Source organism: Petromyzon marinus, chromosome 10 (genome assembly GCF_048934315.1).
Source record: "Petromyzon marinus isolate PM22_M1 ecotype Great Lakes invasive population chromosome 10, UKy_Petmar_22M1.pri1.0, whole genome shotgun sequence".
Taxonomy (NCBI): domain Eukaryota; kingdom Metazoa; phylum Chordata; class Hyperoartia; order Petromyzontiformes; family Petromyzontidae; genus Petromyzon; species Petromyzon marinus.
The window spans coordinates 14,868,762-14,891,102 of NC_133676.1; the positions used below are offsets into that span (position 1 = coordinate 14,868,762).

At 42.4% G+C, this 22,341-nt stretch overlaps 1 protein-coding gene across 2 annotated transcripts in view; it reads left to right on the forward strand.

Annotated features, from left to right (window-relative positions):
- Window positions 1-529: 529 nt before the first annotated feature.
- LOC116940847 (activin receptor type-2B-like) overlaps window positions 530-22,341 on the forward strand; it is a 49,213-nt gene continuing 27,401 nt past the window's right edge. For both annotated transcript variants that reach the window (XM_032951111.2, XM_032951112.2), the window contains exons 1-3: window positions 530-1,113; window positions 17,058-17,262; window positions 20,962-21,074. In XM_032951111.2, coding sequence (XP_032807002.1) covers window positions 1,014-1,113; window positions 17,058-17,262; window positions 20,962-21,074 — 418 coding nt within the window. In that variant the 5' untranslated portion in view covers window positions 530-1,013. The remainder of the gene's footprint in view (window positions 1,114-17,057; window positions 17,263-20,961; window positions 21,075-22,341) is intronic.

The following is a 22,341-nucleotide window of genomic DNA, read 5'->3' on the forward strand; positions in this document are numbered from 1 at the left end:
CGAAAGGGTGGGGCGGGGTCGCGGAGGTGATGTGGGCGTGGTTTGAATGCGAGGGGGGCGGGGTTTATATTTTAAGGGGGCTTGGGGGGGAAGTGAAGGGGCGGGGGGTTAGCGAGGGGTGGGGTTTGTGAAGCTTTCAGCAGCTGCGGGGTTAGCCACTGGTGGGCGGGGTTTAGCCACTGGTGGGCGGGGTTTAGCCACTGGCGGGCGGGGTTTAATTCAGGTATGGGCGGGGTTTAGTTGTACGCGATGCGGGTTTTCGGGAGTCCGAGGTGGTTAATGAGTTATTTTGCGGGGTTTAGTGGAATAAAGGCCGGAGTTTAGGGGTTTATATAAAACAGGTCTCTGGTTTGGCAGAGTTTGGACAGGTTATGTTAGTGCGAGCGGGTCATTGTTATATAAGGGGTGGGGGGGGGCGGGGAGCGATCCGGATGAGGGGCGGGGTTTAGGCAGTGGGGAGGGGGCGTGATTTGTATCGAGGGGCGGAGGTCAGTGGGGGGTGGGGGCGGGGCTCAGTGGGCGGTGGGGGCGGGGCTCAATGGGCGCCAGATCGAGTGAACAAAACAGACGGAGCGGCTCTCGCGCGCTAAGACCCCAACAAGAAACCGCGCCAAACAACACCCCCCTCACGGCGAAAACATAGAAACAATATTCACTTGGGTTTTTTTTTTCTATTTCACGCCGACGGCCCACTGCCCGCGACAACAACACGCGTACGTTGTACGGTAAATATATGTGAACAATAAATAGTATTGTTGCTACTGTTGTTAGCGAAGTGGGGGGTGGGGGTAGGGGTTGGCGGTGATGGTAGTAGTAAGATTGTAACATCACCAGCAGTGGACGGACGGGTCTCGAATGCCGAAGCATGGACGGGGAACAACAACAACAGAGAACAACCCAAGGCTGGGCAGCTACTCAGCCCCATTCACAGCGGCTGTAGCAGCAGCAGCACAAGACTCTGTAGAAGAAGAAGAAGCAGCGACAGTTGAGTAACAATAGCGCGGCCCGGCGCGATGGCCTCCTCCTCCTCGTCGTCGTCCTCGTGGTCGCGGTCGTCTTCGTTGTCGAAGCCGTGGTTCGCGCTCGCCCTGCACCTCATCCCCATCGTCACTGGTGAGGAGGAAGGAGGAGGGAGGAGAGAGAACGGGCGGGCTGGCCAGGCCTGGCGCGGGGATGCGGCCTGTGGCGGACGGGAGAGAGATGCGTGCGGGACTCGGGTAGAGAGAACGAATTGCCCCTGAGATGTTTGAGACTGTGGTGATGTACAGAGACACGAGATAGACCGGGATAGTGATCTCCATCCAGAGACACGGAGATGTAGGGACTATGGGAATGGTGTACAGAGACACGAGATGGACTGGGAATGTGATGTACAGAGACACGAGATAGACTGATTGTGAACTGTAGAGACTATGGGAATGTGATGTACAGAGACACGAGATGGACTGGGAATGTGATGTACAGAGACACGAGATAAACTGGGAATGTGATGTACAGAGACACGGAGATGTAGAGTTTATGGGAATGTGGTGTACAGAGACACGAGATAGGATGGGAATGTGGTGTACAGAGACACGAGATAGGATGGGAATGTGGTGTACAGAGACACGATATAGAATGGGATTGTGAACTAAAGAGTCATGGATATGTAGAGACTATAGGATGTTACGTACAGAGACAGATAGACTGGGATAGTGATCTAGAGACACGGAGATGTAGGTACTATGGGAATGTGGTGTACAGAGACACGAAATAGAATGGGGTTGTGAACTAAAGAGTCATAGATATGTTGAGACTATAGGATTGTTATGTACAGACACAGGAGATGTAGATTTTATGGGAATGTGGTGTACAGAGACATGAGATGGAATGGGATTGTGAACTAAAGAGTCATGGATATGTAGAGACTATAGGATTGTGATGTACAGAGACACGAGATAGATTGGGGATTGTGATCTAGAGGCGCAGTTTCACTGGGGATGTGAACTACAGACACGGAGCTCCTATCAAAAAATTAAAACATTTCCCAATAACACTGCCTTTAAAGGAAAACAAATATATAATAATGCGACGTTTTGTGTAAAAGACCTTTTTCATATGACATAAAGAGAATGTTGCCTGCGTCTAACAATACAATACAAATTTCATATTGAAGGGATTGTCTTATCAAGCAGTTACTGGGGTTATTCGTATGCTATTTAAATAAACGTAATCAGGAATCGTACAAAAAATACGATCATTCTAGTCACACCCACGTGGTTAAGAGCAGTTGTATACACTCTTTAACTTTCTGGTCTCGCTTGCTCATGTGCCCTGAAGAAGGGTCATTGCCCGAAACGGCCACCGATAATTTTTCCTGTTGAGTCTCACGATGCAATTAACGATTGTTTTGCGGTTGTAGTTTCTTGTGCACCACTTACCGACGCAGCATCACCAAATAATTTGAGATGTAAAGGAATGCTTTTATTTCAACCCCCCACTCTCCTCTGAACGTTTTCTGCTCGGCTAAACAACAACAAAAAATAATAATCGGAAGCTCTGCCGCAGCAAAAAAAAGTCATGTTTCCCGTTTCCTGGGTTTAGAGTCGCATCGCTTGGTGTGTGACCCCGGGAGACGTCACCAAGCAAGCTCATTCGCATGTCCCCTCGTTATTACCTAGCGGTAATACACACCACACGCCAAGTGTTCTCCACTGCTAGTGTCTTTACACACACCACAGGCCAAGTGTTCTCCACTGCTAGAGTGTCTTTACACACACCACAGGCCAAGTGTTCTCCACTGCTAGAGTGTCTTTACACACACCACAAGCCAAGCGTTCTCCACTGCTAGTGTCTTTACACACACCACAGGCCAAGTGTTCTCCACTGCTAGTGTCTTTACACACACCACAGGCCAAGTGTTCTCCACTGCTAGTGTCTTTACACACACCACAGGCCAAGTGTTCTCCACTGCTAGTGTCTTTACACACACCACAGGCCAAGTGTTCTCCACTGCTAGAGTGTCTTTACACACACCACAGGCCAAGTGTTCTCCACTGCTAGTGTCTTTACACACACCACAGGCCAAGTGTTCTCCACTGCTAGTGTCTTTACACACACCACAGGCCAAGTATTCTCCACTGCTAGTGTCTTTACACACACCACAGGCCAAGTGTTCTCCACTGCTAGTGTCTTTACACACACCACAGGCCAAGTGTTCTCCACTGCTAGTGTCTTTACACACACCACAGGCCAAGTGTTCTCCACTGCTAGAGTGTCTTTACACATACCACAGGCCAAGTGTTCTCCACTGCTAGTGTCTTTACACACACCACAGGCCAAGTGTTCTCCACTGCTAGAGTGTCTTTACACACACCACAGGCCAAGTGTTCTCCACTGCTAGTGTCTTTACACACACCACAGGCCAAGTGTTCTCCACTGCTAGAGTGTCTTTACACACACCACAGGCCAAGTGTTCTCCACTGCTAGTGTCTTTACACACACCACAGGCCAAGTGTTCTCCACTGCTAGTGTATTTACACACACCACAGGCCAAGTGTTCTCCACTGCTAGTGTCTTTACACACACCACAGGCCAAGTGTTCTCCACTGCTAGTGTGTCTTTACACACACCACAGGCCTAGTGTTCTCCACTGCTAGAGTGTCTTTACACACACCACAGGCCAAGTGTTCTCCACTGCTAGTGTGTCTTTACACACACCATAAGGCCAAGTGTTCTCCACTGCTAGAGTGTATTTACACACACCACAGGCCAAGTGTTCTCCACTGCTAGTGTCTTTACACACACCACAGGCCAAGTGTTCTCCACTGCTAGAGTGTCTTTACACACACCACAGGCCAAGTGTTCTCCACTGCTAGTGTCTTTACACACACCACAGGCCAAGTGTTCTCCACTGCTAGTGTCTTTACACACACCATAAGGCCAAGTGTTCTCCACTGCTAGAGTGTCTTTACACACACCACAGGCCAAGTGTTCTCCACTGCTAGTGTCTTTACACACACCACAGGCCAAGTGTTCTCCACTGCTAGTGTCTTTACACACACCATAAGGCCAAGTGTTCTCCACTGCTAGAGTGTCTTTACACACACCACACGCCAAGTGTGGCTGTGTCTCGGGCCGCACCTTAGCCTGTAGCCTGCCACACGTGTTGTGGCTTAAACACACACACTACCTGTTATTCGCCCTGCAATTGTAAATGAAGGTGAATAACGATTTTTTTAATGCAGATTTTTTTTACAGTAGTAACTCGATGCTCTCTATGTTAATTTGTAATGTTAATATATACAGTCATGTTTTGTAATTATACATAATTGCATGAGTTGAAGTGATTGCAGTTGAGACTGGTAACTTTGTCCGGTTGCCTGTGCTGTAATATTATGCAATGTGATGCGATGTAATTGCATTCGATGTTGTGGGATCTTCATCATCATTAGAAATGATCAGTCCACGGCTGGATGAAGCTCTCCCGAAGTAATTGCCAACTCATGTTCTTGATACATAATACAGGGTTTTCGGGGTTCGATCGCGTAAATATAAATGTCTTTAACCCCGCCACCACCCGACAAAGCTAATTAGTAAGATTTGTCACGTAAACAGAACATGCCAAATCGTTACTAGTACAGCACACCGGTGTGTTGGAGAGCAAAACCACAACATTTACAATGAGTGTTATGGATGATATTGGTTGCGAAAGCCTACGTGGTTAAACTCAATCTTGACATGTAGTAACCCACCTAGCCTCTAGCACATGCACACCAGCTGATTTCTTTGCTACATCTCCTTGGAGGACATCCCCTCTGATGGGTTCCATTCCTGGTCTGTCACTGCAAATTAAAGCAAATGTTAAATTACTTGTATTCACTCGCGCGCTGTTAGCGAGTAATTGAATTGTTATAGTCAAACCGCGTGTTATTTAATTAGCATTGAATCTCTCTTGCCCCCCTCCCCACACCCTCGTGCTATTATTGAATTATATAATGTTAGTAAAACCCTGCTTGTACACTTTCTCGTGGCCAGCAGTTTGGTGTTGGCATAACTGGCAGCACGAGTAGCACTGATTGCTTTGCCGGTCACTCGTTCTCACGAGACGGCATTTTTTTCTCTCACAGGAATTGTTCATATTGTGACACAAGCATGAAGCTTGCTAGATATAGACACAATGGTGTATGAATCCTTGCAGTCACGAAAGCTTCAAATCTAGAAAAAATAAACAATGGTGTTTAATTTCTGAAAAGTAAAAAAAAGTGAGCCATTTGAAAATCCACGTTTTATAGCCATTTGAAAATCCACGTTTTGCAGCCATTTTTCACAAAGGCTACCAATTATATTTTTGCTAAATTAAATTATCGAGTTGTCCATGATGGTTCATTTAAGTGTCAAATTCTACATATGAGCGTGCAGTAACTGTTTTTTCTTACACTTTTTACAACTTCTCAGATTGTTTGCATCACATCAGGACAATGTGATGAGAATAGGTGGAAATGGTGAATGTTATTGCAATATATGGCCATACAGTTTCAGTGTCGGTTATATCATGCAGTTATAATTTAGTGGCCTTAAATTCTACCGAATAAGCCCCACAATACGTAGCCACACCTGGATCAACACGATATGACAACGCGGGAAAGCCAAGTCAAGGATAATGGGGCTTCAGTTATCCCTATGGTGTACAGATCTCACAGGACTTAAATGGCACTGGATGAATGATCGGGTTAGGTGTAGGGCAAAAGCATGAACCTAGCTGTATTCCGTACATTAAAGTGCTTGGGTGCAAGCTATTAAAATGATCAACCATTGGCCTTGAACTATTAAACATGGCCTCTTAAAATGGTAATTCCTGCTAACTTTCAACGTAGATGGAAAACCGATCGGAGAAAATGTTGCCTTTGTAAACAGGACAAACACGAAGAGCTAAAATCATCACTAAATTTCTACGGTGCAGAAAAAATTGATAGAGTAACATTGCAACAACTGCGCCTCGATTTCTTCATGCTATCAATGCTTTACTTTAAATCCTGGATACAGCCATATTAGATAAAGGTGGTGGTATAGAAGGCACGTTGATAAGGAATAAAGCAAAATATCATCAAACCTTTGGACTAATGTTCATTTTACCAAGTTTAAACGGGCTCACCAAAGAGCATATACCGTTGATAGAGACAGCTCCTAGCCACAGCAAAATATCGAGAAATAGTATTTCTCAATTGTCCAAAAGCTTTTTTGTCTGAGAAAGAGGCTTCAGAATCTGCATCGAGACAAGCAATGACGATGACACTCAATGGGAGGCTACATTAATGTTCAAGGACTCTTAGCAATGGAAGGCCCTTGGCAAAACTCAGGGGCGGAGATGTTGTGGCACAGGAGCTGAAGTACCATTCTGCTTGCTTGGCAGTGTTGTATAACAGAGATAGAGCCTACATCTTTACTTAAAGCTTTCGTGACTGCATGACTTAATATTCAACACAAGCAGTCTGATGACGACCGCTTGTGTTGCGATCGAAACGTCGTAGTTTTTTGTTATTTTCTTTGAACCTATCTACGTGACTTTACCGAAAGACCCAAAAATAGAGATAGAGCCTACCTTAGCCACGAGAAGAGTGAAAACTTGATTTGGAGCTTTAAGTAAAAACGAGATGAGTGGTCGAGTCTGCTAGTGGATAAACTTCCACTGGTATTTTCTGAATGCGTCACATACATCCGCAACTCCGATTAGCACAGTTGGCTACATATGGTGCTAAATAAATTCAACATACATACTATATAACAGCTTACATCTTGCAGTGAAGGTACCACTCCCACCATATTCAGACTTGCAGATTTAGCCAAACGATAAAGCAGCGACTTGGACAACTGAGGGTAGTTACCAGATGTGAACTCAACCAGGGTTAAAATATAAATTATTCTCGCATATGCCAGAGAAAGAAAGCGATTTATTCCTTCCTTTCAAGAATGATGTTGGCTTGGTTCTCACAAGATTCTGAGTACAGTGAAGCTATCATTGCAAAAGCTACTAAAATAATGCAAAGACACATCCTTGATGACAAGTCTAAATTGGATGGAACTTTCCACAAAAATGTTAATGAAGCTATCCCATAACACTTCAATTTAAAGGCATTATTGAATACTGCATATATCAATTCATAGTTAACGTTTTTGCATCTAAAACAGAAATATTTATCGTACACCTTAATGACAACTGCTATGCAGGGTACAAAGGAGTAGAAACACATACACTCCAAACATCGTGAGGTTCTGTTCTCTGTTTACATAGGCATGCCTGTATTTGCATAGCAAAGGAAAATGCAGCTTGTAGAAGTGCTGAATGACAATGGAATCAGCATTTCCTACGTCGGAGTGCTTGAAATTTCAGCTTAATTTGGAGATAGCTGCAGTCGCTACAATATGTGGCAAGTGGGGTAGGGTGCCTACCGGCATTGAGAAAATTGTTATTTACAGCATCTGCTATGAACAATATTGATCATAATCCCACTGCAACAACAGCACCCACATCATTTAATGGCATGAGCATTTCCATATTACAGCATCCAAGCTCAGATAATGAAGGTGATATGCGTGAACCACTTGAAATCTAGAGAATGACAGGTGAAGACAGGACAGAGTTCTTCTACTTCATTGTACACATTGCTTATGTATGGACCACAAACATGGTAATTGTAACAAAGGACGGAAATGCCATCAGCAATCGAAACATCAGCCTGGACAATTTGGCTCCCTGTTGTCATGTAGAAGCAGATACCAACATTTTTGTACAAACATGGAGGAATGGATGGCAACAAGGTACTTATGATTAATGCAAATAACATGACGTAGCCCTATGTTTTGCCTTCTCTGAAGAAGCTAGGCCTTGAGGAACTGGATAGCTTTGGGTCAAATCTCAAATGGACTCCACAATTGTTTGTGGGCAATAATATACATCAAAATACGTTAACTTTATTCAAACCATGGGCTGCAAGGCCATAGTGACGAAAGAACTGCAGAGCCTAAGAGGACTTTGAACTGCATAGACAGTGTGTTTTATTGTCGCTTTGTGCCTGTTTTCGTACGTGTGCGTACGTGCGCGCGCGCGTGTGTGGTATGTGCACGTGTGATAGCGATGCAAAACGGCTGTTACTCCTATGAAGTATGCTCTGCTATCAGGGCATTTCATTTCTTATTATCGCACCCATATATAACTGGTGTATGTTGACGCTGCAAAAATAATTCACATTGTGCAATAATCATCTAAGAATAGCAAGTGAGCATGAATTTGTAGGGAAAAGCAATGACAAATTTACCCCACAGGAAAAATATGAAAAGGAATCGGGATGTCTTTAGAACTCCCAGAGCTTTTCATGTACCACATTTTCACTTGCAGTGTTTTTAATTCACCTTTTCACCTTATTACCCAGAAGACAATATGCTGTGGAGTTTTTGTCTTTTCCTTAATTAACTCACAATGCAAGTGGAGTCACTTTATTTTTTGGTGATTTCGAAAACGTTTTTTGGTTTGGACATGTTTGTTTTGTTGTAGTACGGAGTTAGACTGATGGCCTTAATCTAAGTTTTCTTGTGGTTGTTTTTGTTATTTGACTTGCATCCCACTGGGATTTTTTGCGCACAGCGTTGGTGTACGGTGCTATCTCAGGAATATTTTGATGTTTTTTTTTCATGGATTTTCAGTTTGCACAGTCACATAGTCACTTTAAGATGTTTTCTTGTTCGTGTTTTTTGTTTGTTGTGGTTGCACCCGATTCAAGAGCCGAATTGCTCACAGGGCTATACCAAAATAAATTAACTGAACAAGGGCTCTTGAGTACTGTATTTATAATGGTGTGGTCAACCGCCAAACTGATATTTTCTCATTAACGTACAGTTGTATATCAGATCATTATTGACCATGTCAGAAGAGTGCCTTTCCAACTTTGAAAATGTGGATCAAAAATCACTGTCTGGTGTGCTCGTGCCAAGGTGCTTTTATGGGATGTTCCGTTAATACACGTGAATGTAAATTGTATGGATACCTATGATTCACTTGACTGTTGTGCCAGACACATCTGATGAGGACAATCTGCCTCCAGGCTGCAGCTAGGAAAGGCCGATTTAGCTGCAGATTGTGGTGTCAAGTTATAATCTGGACATTGGAACGGTTGCCACTGTATTCCTGAATTTAATAGAGCTTTAATGTTTGCACCTGGAAATTAGTCTTTTAAGCATTATCGCTATCTGGCAACTGTAAATACAGTTACGCAATGGGCATATGTGATCCCAAGAAAACAAGTATGCTTGATTATGTGTTTACTATTTGTATAACAAGCCATTGACACCTTACTATGTATTGGAATTGACTTACCTCTGGTGTTTTTTTTGTAATATAAAAATTGAATACCAATACAGCAATGGGCAGTTATCTAAAATTATAATAATACCAATTACCTATCCAGAAATGCATCCGTGAGTATGAAGACTTTTTAAGAGGGTGCTGCTTTGGGATTTTGGCCAGAACGATAAAAAACCCCACACATTTGAGAAATAACATTGAATGTTTTCATGTCGTGACCACATCATAGCCCCATGCCTATAACACTTGGCAAATGCTGGTGGTCACCCATCCAAGCATTAACCAGGCTTCATCCTTTTTAGCTTATGAGACAAATCTAGAGTTATTGGGTCACAGGCTATCTAAACTAGACTGTTTGGCAATGACTCTTATACGATTCTATCAAACCAAAATAAAGCATATGTTACTTTTTGGCAACATCTATTTTAAAATAGTGTAATATGGGTTTCAAATGGTGTTCATATTGAGACAACAGTGACAAAAGGATTAATGATCTCTGCACTATACACTCAACGACCGTTTGATTCTTACCCATGGCTAATACCAGTGGCGAGTGATATTTTAACGAGTCCAGGGCTCCCTCCCTCATTTACCAACCACAGTGCTGACCCAGTGTGGTAAGGTGCGGTCAAACAAACCCAATGACCAAAAGGTGCTGGGATGCTTTTATCTCGCAGTGAAATTGACAGAAATATTCGTAAATGCTTGCAATGATTCAAAGTGTTAACATTGTTCATATAGCTCTCTGGCTATACGATGAATACATAGAGGCCAGAAAAGTACATATTGAAATCGTGATGGATGCCGCTGTGTCCATTGGCAGTCTGAACGACACCCATGCAGCGCAGTTTGATTACACAATGGCAACGTGATCACTCGTGTATCTCCCTTGGAGTAAGGTTTCTACAATTCTTTCTCCATCCGTTCACTTTTCCTGTCATTCAAAAGGTGTGACATCAAATGATTGCAGTAGGTGACGGTACAAAACACAGCAACATGAAAATACCACTCCGTGGATGCCTTTCTCTGCACTGCTAATTTTGACTGGAATTATCTTTACCCAAACACTAAAATCAAGATCAAAACACTGTAAGTCAGTAATTTGAATCTGTTAATGGTGTGCGTTGTACACATATGAAAACCTTGAAAACGAAGCAGGGTTACGCCTAGATATCCTTTGGATGGGTGATCACCATGTATCCCGGGTTGTTATAGGTGGGTGTGGGGCTGTATTTTGTATTGCACGGGGCAGTGCAGTAACATCTGTTGTCTTGTACATCTAGGCCACCATGTCTATGCTCGTCATCTACGCCAACCCGCACTGATCTGTATAGTCAAGTACAGTATCCTAAATTATTCCTCGCGACCTTCATGGCATGGACAGGCTCTCATCCAGCAGTGGGTTGGCAAACGGGATGTACGTGTGCATTGCTTACTTGAATTTGTGTCAATCAGAAATAAGTTTAACACATGTTTTTCACAGCCAATATTAAGACATGTTTTTGGAGCAAACCCATGTGCATTTCAACAATAACAATAGAGTAGTATCACAAATGTACAACCCTTCATCAGTCCACTGCTGGATGAAGGCTTCCCCATGCCATGTTGGTCATGGTGGGGGGTGGTCACTTGACCATGCTTCACCATGCTGGTTAGTGAATCGCATCAGATATCACTCTCCACTGATGCTTGCCATGGCCAAAAATACAACTCGGGTCGCTGGGTTCATAGTGTTGTGTACTAACCACAGCATCAGCACTCCCCATGGATACAATGATCAATTTTATCTTGTCGTAAAATGCGACTGCAACAATACACGTAGATGACACTCCATTGTGCATCACTAAATTAGCACAACATTCGTGTGAATAATATATATACTGGCGTTATGGCGTAAACACTGCATTCTTAATATTTTATAACTCAGGATCAACGCACATCTGACCTGAAGCAGTGTGGGCAAGTTGGCTTAACCCAGGCATTGGACAGGTGCAGTAATGTTGGCAGCAAAGTAAAGCCTTGTCGCAACTCACTACCTTTTTGTCGTGCAGGAAATTGAAGCCCTCTTTTGGACCTCCCTTTAGTGCTTCAGTTCAAGCATTGTGCAGAACTACCAAATGCATTTTTGCTGACCTTTGAAAGGCTCTCAGTGACTCCGTAGCTAATGTTTGGTGAGGTATGTGTGTGGTGTTGGCTTTCTTTTGAAATAAGAAACTTTGGCATTTTTGGATTGGAGAAGCTGTTGGGGAAAATAAATGCAGTAATAACCCACGTGTTTTCTCCTAGAAACGGCTGGCATTACCATCTCATTTAGTTGTATTTATAGACAGCAAATTAATAATATAATGCAGGATGTAATGGTTAGACATCAGTAAGATTTGGCCTGTGGTGAATGCATAATAAACATTAAATTATGGAAAACATAATGACAGACAGTTTTAACTTTTCATAATTTAACATCATTAATAACTTAATGTTATCGTGCTGCAGATAACCCTTTGGACCCAACCATTGCTCGTGATTATCTACATATTTACTGACATGCTACTTTAAATAGCTGGGCAATTCAGTCCATGAAAGCCTTTTTTAATCTCTGTTACTGTCATATTGGTGTGCAGGTACAGGCAGGGAGGTGAGTCTCATTTTCACACGCAGTTTTATAATAAAATACATCATGTTATAGTCGATGTTGTCACCTTCAGGAGCTATTTTATATATTTTTGAGAGATTGGTTTAACTGTTGTACGTAACTTTAGACGATACATATTGTGTAGATACGAGGATAGAGATTTCCGATATAATCCTATAAGTGCTGTCAAATGAATGGATCAGTATCCTTTTTCAGCAGTTCTGTGTTAAGGCCAGCAAATAACACGAGGCGTGGTGGGACAACACCCCACCGACCACTGTCACAGTGAGGGAAAAAAGTATTTGATCCCCTGCTGATTTTGTACGTTTGCCCACTGACAAAGAAATTATCAGTCTATAATTTTAATGGTAAGTTTATTTGAACAGTGAGAGACAGAATAACAACAAAAAAATCCAGAAAAACACATGTCAAAAATGTTATAAATTGATTTGCATTTTAATGAGGGAAATAAGTATTTGACCCCCTCTCAATCAGAAAGATTTCTGGCTCCCAGATGAGATTAGGAGCACACTCTTGAAGGGAGTGCTCCTAATCTCAGCTTGTTACCTGTATAAAAGACACCTGTTCACAGAAGCAATCAATCAGATTCCAAACTGTCCACCATGGCCAAGACCAAAGAGCTCTCCAAGGATGTCAGGGACAAGATTTTAGACCTACACAAGGCTGGAATGGGTTACAAGACCATTGCCAAGCAGCTTGGTGAGAAGGTGACAACAGTTGGTGCGATTATTCGCAAATGGAAGAAACACAAAAGAACTGCCAATCTCCCCCGGCCTGGGGCTCCCTGCAAGATCTCACCTCGTGGAGTTGCAATGATCATGAGAACGGTGAGGAATCAGCCCAGAACTACACGGGAGGATCTTGTCAATGATCTCAATGCAGCTGGGACCATAGTCACCAAGAAAACAATTGGTAACACAATACACCATGAAAGACTAAAATCATGCAGCACCCGCAAGGTCCCCCTGCTCAAGAAAGCACATATACATGCCCGTCTGAAGTTTGCCAATGAACATCTGAATGATTCAGAGGACAACTGGGTGAAAGTGTTGTGGTCAGATGAGACCAAAATGGAGCTCTGGCATCAACTCAACTCGCCGTGTTTGGAGGAGGAGGAATGTTGCCTATGACCCCAAGAACACCATCCCCACCGTCAAACATGGAGGTGGAAACATTATGCTTTGGGGGTGTTTTTCTGCTAAGGGGACAGGACAACTTCACCGCATCAAAGGGACGATGGACGGGGCCATGTACCGTCAAATCTTGGGTGAGAACCTCCTTCCCTCAGCCAGGGCATTGAAAATGGGTCGTGGATGGGTATTCCAGCATGACAATGACCCAAAACACACGGCCAAGGCAACAAAGGAGTGGCTCAAGAAGAAGCACATTAAGGGCCTGGAGTGGCCTAGCCAGTCTCCAGACCTTAATCTCATAGAAAATATGTGGAGGGAGCTGAAGGTTCTAGTTGCCGAAAGTCAGCCTCGAAACCTTAATGACTTGGAGAAGATCTGCAAAGAGGAGTGGGACAAAATCCCTCCTGAGATGTGTGCAAACATGGTGGCCAACTACAAGAAACGTCTGATCTCTGTGATTGCCAACAAGGGTTTTGCCACCAAGTACTAAGTCATCTTTTGCAGACGGGTCAAATACTTATTTCCCTCATTAAAATGCAATGAAATTCATAACATTTTTGACATGCGTTTTCTGTATTTTTTTTGTTATTCTGTCTCTCTCTGTTCAAATAAACCTACCATTAAAATTATAGACTGATCATTTCTTTGTCAGTGGGCAAACGTACAAAATCAGCAGGGGATCAAACTTTTTTCCCTCACTGTACCTTCGCGACATCGGTGTTTACACCCCCTGCGAGGCACTTGTTTTTTTACCGAGGCGGTGTAGACCAAGGGGAGGATTTACACCAGATACAAGGGCCAGTTGTTTGAACCCAGGTCACTGTTCACAGCGTAGTGCTCTACATGCAACTCACTGCTCGCAAGTGGTGACATTGTCTCGCGTCCATCTTTTCTTGCATGGGTTTATGGGTCGAATTGAGCGACGACCCTGATTAATACTGTGGGCGCGTGTATTATCTGTGAAAGTATGCGCCGTCTGTTTCGCGGTAGGCATTAAAGATCTCGTGACGTTATTTGCAAGATTATGACATTGTGTGCCAGCGTTGTGGTCTAAAATGTCTAAATAAAAAAAATACCCCTAAATTACTTAATTTGAATATAGATAGTAGGACCCTCCTGAAAAGAGGCATGAGGCTTTATTGGATATACAAATAAAATAACAGATGTGCATGTGGTGTCATTGCAACAATCTCTTTCCAGGAGGCACATTGATAACAAACTTGGGAGGAACGTTTGTAATGTGGGTGCTGAAAGAATGTGACCCTTGCAGTGCTTAAAGCTTGCATCTGAGCTTGCAATGGATTACAGTGAGGTAAAAAAGTATTTGATCCCCTGCTGATTTTGTACGTTTGCCCACTGACAAAGAAATGATCAGTCTATAATTTTAATGGTAGGTTTATTTGAACAGTGAGAGACAGAATAACAACAACAAAATCCTGAAAAACACGTCAAAAATGTTATAAGTTGATTTGCATTTTAATGAGGGAAATAAGTATTTGACCCCTCTGCAAAACATGACTTAGTACTTGGTGGCAAAACCCTTGTTGGCAATCACAGAGGTCAGACGTTTCTTGTAGTTGGCCACCAGGTTTGTACACATCTCAGGAGGGATTTTGTCCCACTCTTTGCAGATGTTCTCCAAGTCATTAAGGTTTTCGAGGCTGACGTTTGGCAACTCGAACCTTCAACTCCCTCCACAGATTTTCTATGGGATTAAGGTCTGGAGACTGGCTAGGCCACTCCAGGCCCTTAATGTGCTTCTTCTTGAGCCACTCCTTTGTTGCCTTGGCTGTGTGTTTTGGGTCATTGTCATGCTGGAATACCCATCCACGACCCATTTCCAATGCCCTGGCTGAGGGAAGGAGGTTCTCACCCAAGATTTGACAGTATATGGCCCCGTCCATCGTCCCTTTGATGCGGTGAAGTTGTCCTCTCCCCTTAGCAGAAAAACACCTCCATGTTTGACGGTGGGGATGGTGTTCTTGGGGTCATAGGCAGCATTCCTCCTCCAAACACGGCGAATTAAGTTGATGCCAAAGAGCTCCATTTTGGTCTCATCTGACCACAACACTTTCACCCAGTTGTCCTCTGAATCATTCAGATGTTCATTGGTAAACTTCAGACGGGCATGTATATGTGCTTTCTTGAGCAGGGGGACCTTGCGGGCGCTGCAGGATTTCAGTCCTTAACGGCGTAGTGTGTTACCAATTGTTTTCTTGGTGACTATGGTCCAGCTGCCTTAATCATTGACAAGATCCTCCCGTGTAGTTCTGGGCTGATTCCTCACCGTTCTCATGATCATTGCAACTCCACGAGGTGAGATCTTGCATGGAGCCCCAGGCCAAGGGAGATTGACAGTTCTTTTGTGTTCCATTTGCGAATAATCGCACCAACTGTTGTCACCTTCTCACCAAGCTGCTTGGCAATGGTCTTGTAGCCCATTCCAGCCTTGTGTCGGTCTACAATCTTGTCCCTGACATCCTTGGAGAGCTCTTTGGTCTTGGCCATGGTGGAGAGTTTGGAATCTGATTGATTGCTTCTGTGGACAGGTGTCTTTTATACAGGTAACAAGCTGAGATTAGGAGCACTCCATTTAAGAGAGATTTAAGAGTGCTCCTAATCTCAGCTCGTTACCTGTATAAAAGATACCTAGGAGCCAGAAATCTTTCTGATTGAGAGGGGGTCAAATACTTATTTCCCTCATTAAAATGCAAATCAAGTTATACATTTTTTGACATGCGTTTTTCTGGATTTTCTTGTTATTCTGTCTCTCACTGTTCAAATACACCTACCATTCAAATTATAGACTGATAATTTATTTGTCAGTGGCAGTGTGAGCATGAGGCTCTCTTTTCCCATGCTTTTAAAGTAACTCATACTAAACCAAGTAATGTGTTACATACAGTTTGCGAGCTTTTTTCAGTGTCTCCCGTAGTTTTCTAACATTAAGTCCTAGTCAACCAGTTTGTGCCGAAATTATGTTTTTTTATGGAACCTGTTGAGCAGAAACTTTATCTTGTCTGTTGGTGTCTCGTTGGTATTTAACTACTGTATTGTCGGTGTGGGTAGGGCCTTCTCTGTCACTTTCTTGAGTGTGGTCACTAGCTGGAGTGCTTTTTAAAAGCGATTTGACAGTTTCTTATTCACTGTGATTGAAATAACGCAGTGATTGGTTGACAGATTAACAAAACCAGCAGATATGTTGGCATCAGTGTCACTTGCCTATGGTGGTAGAGGATTTTTAAAATAAATGTAATTGAGTTTATTTAAAATGCTTAACTCTGCCAGTAGATGGAATGGAAATGTTTGCTACATTTTTTATTTGAAGAGCTATTTGTCAGCCCAAAGTAAAGTTTTGTGCTGTGTATGTTTCTGTGATTTGAGCACGTTCCATTTGGAACATTTTATTCCAAACAACACATTTTTAATGAGCTCTTTCAGAAAAGGTCATCGTTGCTGTGCATGGTGTACAACATGTTAAGTAAAGTATATTTCCAGCCAGAATTAGCGTGGAGAATAGCTTGTTAAAAGCATACAGTTTCAAACTTGGTTCCTTATTTTTCAATACAGCCACCACTATTGATACTCAATATATATAAATTTAGGCCTCAAAATAAGACTTATTAAATGCATTTTTACGTTATTTAGTTTTTCACTTCTAAAACCTGTTGGCCATCTCTTATATGCTGCTCATATTATTATGGATAGCAACGTTAAATTTGAAACACAAGAATAGTTAACATGTTTGAGAAAATTGTCACCTCTTTGCTGATAGCTGTAATGAGTTAATTCATACAAATTGCTTTAATCGTAATTGTAGTTAACTATTTCAGTGGTAAAACGTTACTGGTACGTTATCACCGATATGCGTTTCTGCGGCTCTGATCATGGCAAAATTGCTGGAATGTTCTGTTGTGTAAAACCTGTACCACCACAGGCGCCAGCCTTGCCGAGACTCGTACTACTGAGTGCGAGTACTACAACGTGAACTGGAAGAAGGACAACACGAGTCGCTCCGGCATCGAGCGCTGCGAGGGTGACAAGAGGCAGCATTGCTTTGCATCATGGATCAACAGCTCCTCGGGCAGTGTGGAGCTGGTGCGCAAGGGCTGCTGGCTCGACGACTTCAACTGCTACGACAGGTGTGCGCTCGGTGTGGTGCAAGCATGGATCAATATGGTGTGATATGGATCAGCGCGAGTGCGTTTTCAACTCGCCTACAAAAATTTTGTATTTTACCAGGTATGGCCCACTGAGATATTTCGCTCTCTTTCAGAAGCGACCTGGTCACAAAAACGATAGCTCAACGAAGTGGCTTGTGTGGAAATGTATAGCAGCCAAATATTCGTAAACGCATCTTTCTAAATGGGGAGGGAAAAACCGGAGGACCCGGAGAATATTCCACGCGACCACGGGGATAACGTGCAAGCTCCAAATATACAGCCGTCAAGGGTCAGGATCGAACTCGCGACCTATATACCAGGCGAGGTAGTTAACATCTCGCCGCCGTTTGCTACAGAAGTTCTGGGTTTTGAATAGGTTAGGCCACCCTGGTTAATACTGCGAGTATATTAATAATTAAATATGCACTGTCTACTTTGCTTTTGAACGTTAACGATCCTGTGACATTAATCAAAGAAGAATAGGTTATTGTTTGCCGGTGTCATGCTCCATATTTGTTAAGTTTTAAAAATGACTAGCAAATTGCTTAATTTGGAAACTAAAAGCAGACGTCGTCCCCCCTACTGCGCTATCTTAGCAGATTCAGTGAGGCTCTCCTGGGTAAGCAGGTGGTAATAATAAACAATAATGTAGGCAGTTGAAATATTAATGAGTCCAATTACGGAACTGGATAGTTGAGCTGTGCATTGTGTGCACGTGCGAGAAGCCTGGTTGTGTGGCGCGTGCCTTGGAGTCGGTCACTGCTTTCAGCCGACTGATTACTGTTTAATAACAAATCGGTGCTCGATTACGTTAGTTGGTTAAACACTGCAAATAATGCTGTTTATCCTTAGAAGGCATTTTTTTTTTACTGTGTGAAGTAAGTTAAATTAAAAGTAACCAATCAGGAACCATCAATTTTATTCATCTTTGAGCCCAATTATGTATTTTGTTGGAATTGATCACTATAATCGGTCTTTTAGTATTTTACAAACATGTGGGTGTTGTTTAAATTATGCTTGTTGCTAGTCACAGCCTTGCACGTGTTGATCACCCAATGCCCATTATACACAGTTCACATGAACAAAAGCAAACGGACTCTGCAGTCTATTGACCATTTAATCGACTTCCTCGATATAGATGTATTTGGACATTGAAAACCATCTTCATTAGTAACCTGTGTAAACTCTGGTTTAGCAAATGTAGTAGATTAAAGCCAAGTTGCACACAGTATTCCCAATACAAACTGAAGTGCTCTTAGCTGGTCTGGCAAATCTGGGTTTATATAATGAAAGTCACATGAAAATCAAAATGCCCAAAATGTTTTTCCATCAGAGTTTGTTGTAACACTGGTTAAAGAGTGCTCAATATTTCCACTATTTCTTTCACCACCTATTTTGGCAGTTAAGATTACAATTCACATAAATAAAAGTGTCTTTATAACCCTAACGCTAACTTATGTCGTTGTACTCTTCACTGTACGTAGTACAGTAATAAATACAAGATGTTCTTATTGGGTGACTTGCATCATTTGTGTTGTCTTTGTCACATGCCGCATTCCGTTTTTAATGTGAGTTGCATACAAAACTATCATTGCTTCAGCGTTTTTATTCGTTGTGATATTAATTTTAAAAAAACTTGAGCCAGCACATGGGCTGAATTGTGGTGTAGATCACAGCAATAGTGCATTGGCCTTTCAGGGATTGCATCAACAAACCATTTTACCTCTTACATATTTAATGCTATGCTTTATTAACACAACCCGATTATTTCCTGGCAGTCATTGTAGCAAAATGTCATGTTTCGTTTCAACTCTGTGACCTGGGTGTGCGCTTTGGTTTCGTGTATATAAGTAAAGCAATTGAGAAACATCATCCTGTTTTATACACCGATGGTGTTGAATATTAGCATTCCATTTATACACGCACATACATTATTTGACAGCACACATTCATTATTACAATTGAAAACATTGCATACCTCGGCATATAACATACGTATATAACATACGTTATGACAAAAGCATCAAATGTTGCAATATTCATTCCACCATGTCATGGGTGGACTCGTGAGGTCTTTAAATGTTTTAGCTTCATTCCATTTGCCACCCAAACATACTGCACTGCCTGGCTAATTTTGAACAATTGCATTCGTATCTTGATTAATCTGGTTAACAAATACTTGCGTGTAGCGGCAAAACATGGCCAGAGCCATCTTTGTGCATTGTACAGGCTGTTTTCTGAAAACCATTGCAAAAGTCCATTGGCGACAATAAGCTGTGTAAGCGAATAATTATCATTAACCACGCACCATAACTAAATGGGATACATGAGTGGTGGTGTAGGATTTGGCTTAGAACAGTGCAGCTATGGTGCCTGTTACAATGTTTCATGCACTGACGTTTTGGTGTAATCTTTACTCGCTCTCTTTGCCTTACTTGCACCAGCCAGCTTGTCATGGGTTCCTGTTCTGTATCTGCTTTGTCTGGGTTTGTTGGTTGAATCCGAAGTGGTGTAGGGGATCAAAGGTCAGTGCATGGGGAGTGCAGGGATATTCATGGTGGACCTAAAACATGTAAATGGTACCTTAAGAGGAAAGACTCTCATTGTGCCTCGTTATCTCACTGCACAAGTTATGATGACTTTCACCTGAGTAAATTTTGACATAAAATAGCTCCAGAGCATTAATATTTAATCATTACAAGTTTGTTTCTGTGATTCATTTATATCATATTTTATCCATAATTTCGCATTGTACATTATTTCCTGAGTTATTCGTTTTTGGCCTCTTCACAGCCCATTTCATAAAAAAAAATCATTATAATAGAGCCCCTGTTATGATTGAAAGCAACAAATATTTATTTGTTTTATAGACCTTGCCCATGGTTGAATATCTTTGTCGGAACACTCCAATGCACTATTTGTTAAGGGCATGTAAGGAATGTTGCTGGCAATGTACTATTTTTACCAACGTTCCCAAATGCTATTCTGTAGTACAACAAAACTAGAAGTTAAATGTTAATTGATAGGCATATCCTTAAACTCTTATCCTCAACCTTTGCCATGAAAAATGTATTTGGTGGGATTTTTTTTGTTTGCCGAGTGCAATGTTATGCCGTAAGTCAATTCCAATACATACGTCGTTGTCTAAGTCGTTGTTTATGGTTAGACGACACACAATTAGATAACACTACTATTTAAAGTCTTAGACAGCTAAATCATACGTTTAGGCACCCACCATTGTGCATTTGCACGTTCAATGGAGGAGGTGCAAAACCGCTTTTTGTTCCCTTGCACTGAACTCGCAGAGCTGTGAAATGTTCTGTTGTTGCAAGATGCACATTTTCCTGTCAGAACTAATTATCCAGCTGCGATTTATTCACAGTTGACATGTTCAAACCACGACATGAGTCTGCATTGTCTAGACAGATTGTATAATAAACATGTGTGTGCAATAAAGTGGATTGTATATTGAACTCGTAGTTAATCCTCTTTAATGCTAAAAAATATATGTTTATCGGTAAATAAGAAGCATTACCTGTGCTGTAAGAATGAACTTGGTTTACATTTAATAAAATGCCTCCGCTTGTACAGTACAATGTCATTAAATCATTTTTACAGCCAGTTGCATCTTGTTGACGTTTAGTGTTGTTTCTGCCCCCCCTCCCACCCACCCATCAGAGGGGATTGCATAGAGACAAAGGAAAATCCCCCTGTTTATTTCTGCTGCTGTGAAGGCAACTTCTGCAACAAGAAGTTGAATCATGTTCCGGTTGCACCTCCGGACGCAGAAGGTACGACATCACATTTATCTCACAATGGTTTTATTCACCCAGATTAATTTGTGTGGCAAGGCGCTGCAGTTAGCAACATTTGTACCTCACGGCAAGAAGGCTTGTGTTAGGTTCACAACTCGGGTCCCTTTCCGTGTGGAGTTTGTATTTGTTCCCCCTGTTTTGGGTGGGGGAGTTTCTGGTTTCCTCCCATAGCAAAAGAAAAGCCCAATACACAATATCTGGGATTGGCAAAACATCCAAATCTTAACTTAAAGCTTTCATGACTGCAGGAATTCATATTCTTTGGGTCTTTCGGTAAGTCACGTAGATAGAAATAAAAATATCACGACGTTTCGATCGCAACGCAAGCAATCGTCATCAGGCGGAAGAAAGAGGAGGGAAGCTGCTGATGCAGGCTGCTTTTAAAGGTTAGAAATGGGCCTAGCCCCAGAGTCATAAACGAAGTGGGTGGGGCTAGTGATGTTAAAGTGAGAACTTTGCATGTAAATGTGATTAGCATGTCAATGTAAGCTCGCAGCGTGCCTTCACAGCGAGAACTACATGTAAATGTAAACTCTATACCATAGAGCTTCTATTTCCGACCATCACCACCTTGCCAGTGAACTGGAGCACGTACATCAAGCCCTCAAGAGGCATGGATATTCAGACTACACAATCCGTAAAGCTATCAACCCAACTGTGTGGAGAGAACCATCTGAGGACCCAATCAAAACCATCACCTTGCCATACATAGCAGAGATCACCAAAATATTTCCAAAATCATGAGCAAACACAAGATCCAGGTACGATTCAACACAGTACTTTAAATTCGTGATTTCATCCCATCTGTGAAGGATGCGATCCCCGACATGCAATACCTCGGTGTCTACAAACTAAGCTGTGTCTGCTGCAGCAGTTACATTGGGGAAACCAAGTGACATGTCTCGGATCAGGTCCGTGAACATAAGGCAGATCTGAAACACAGTAGGACCAATACCTCAGCCGTGGCTGATCATTCATTATTTTAACGCTGTGGGCACACACGAAATCGATTTTGCCAAGACTAAGGTACTCTGCAAACCCACTGGCTAACAGCAAAGATTCGTTCATGAAGCCATCCAGATGTATAAACACAGACACAATTTCAACCGAGAAGATGGGTACAAACTGAGCAATCATTGGAAGGACGTTTTAACCAGTTTAGGTAATAATTGGCAGTGATGTTCCCTTCCTACCTGCCTATGTTAGCAGTTATTTGCGACTCTCTGAGTTACACTCACTAACA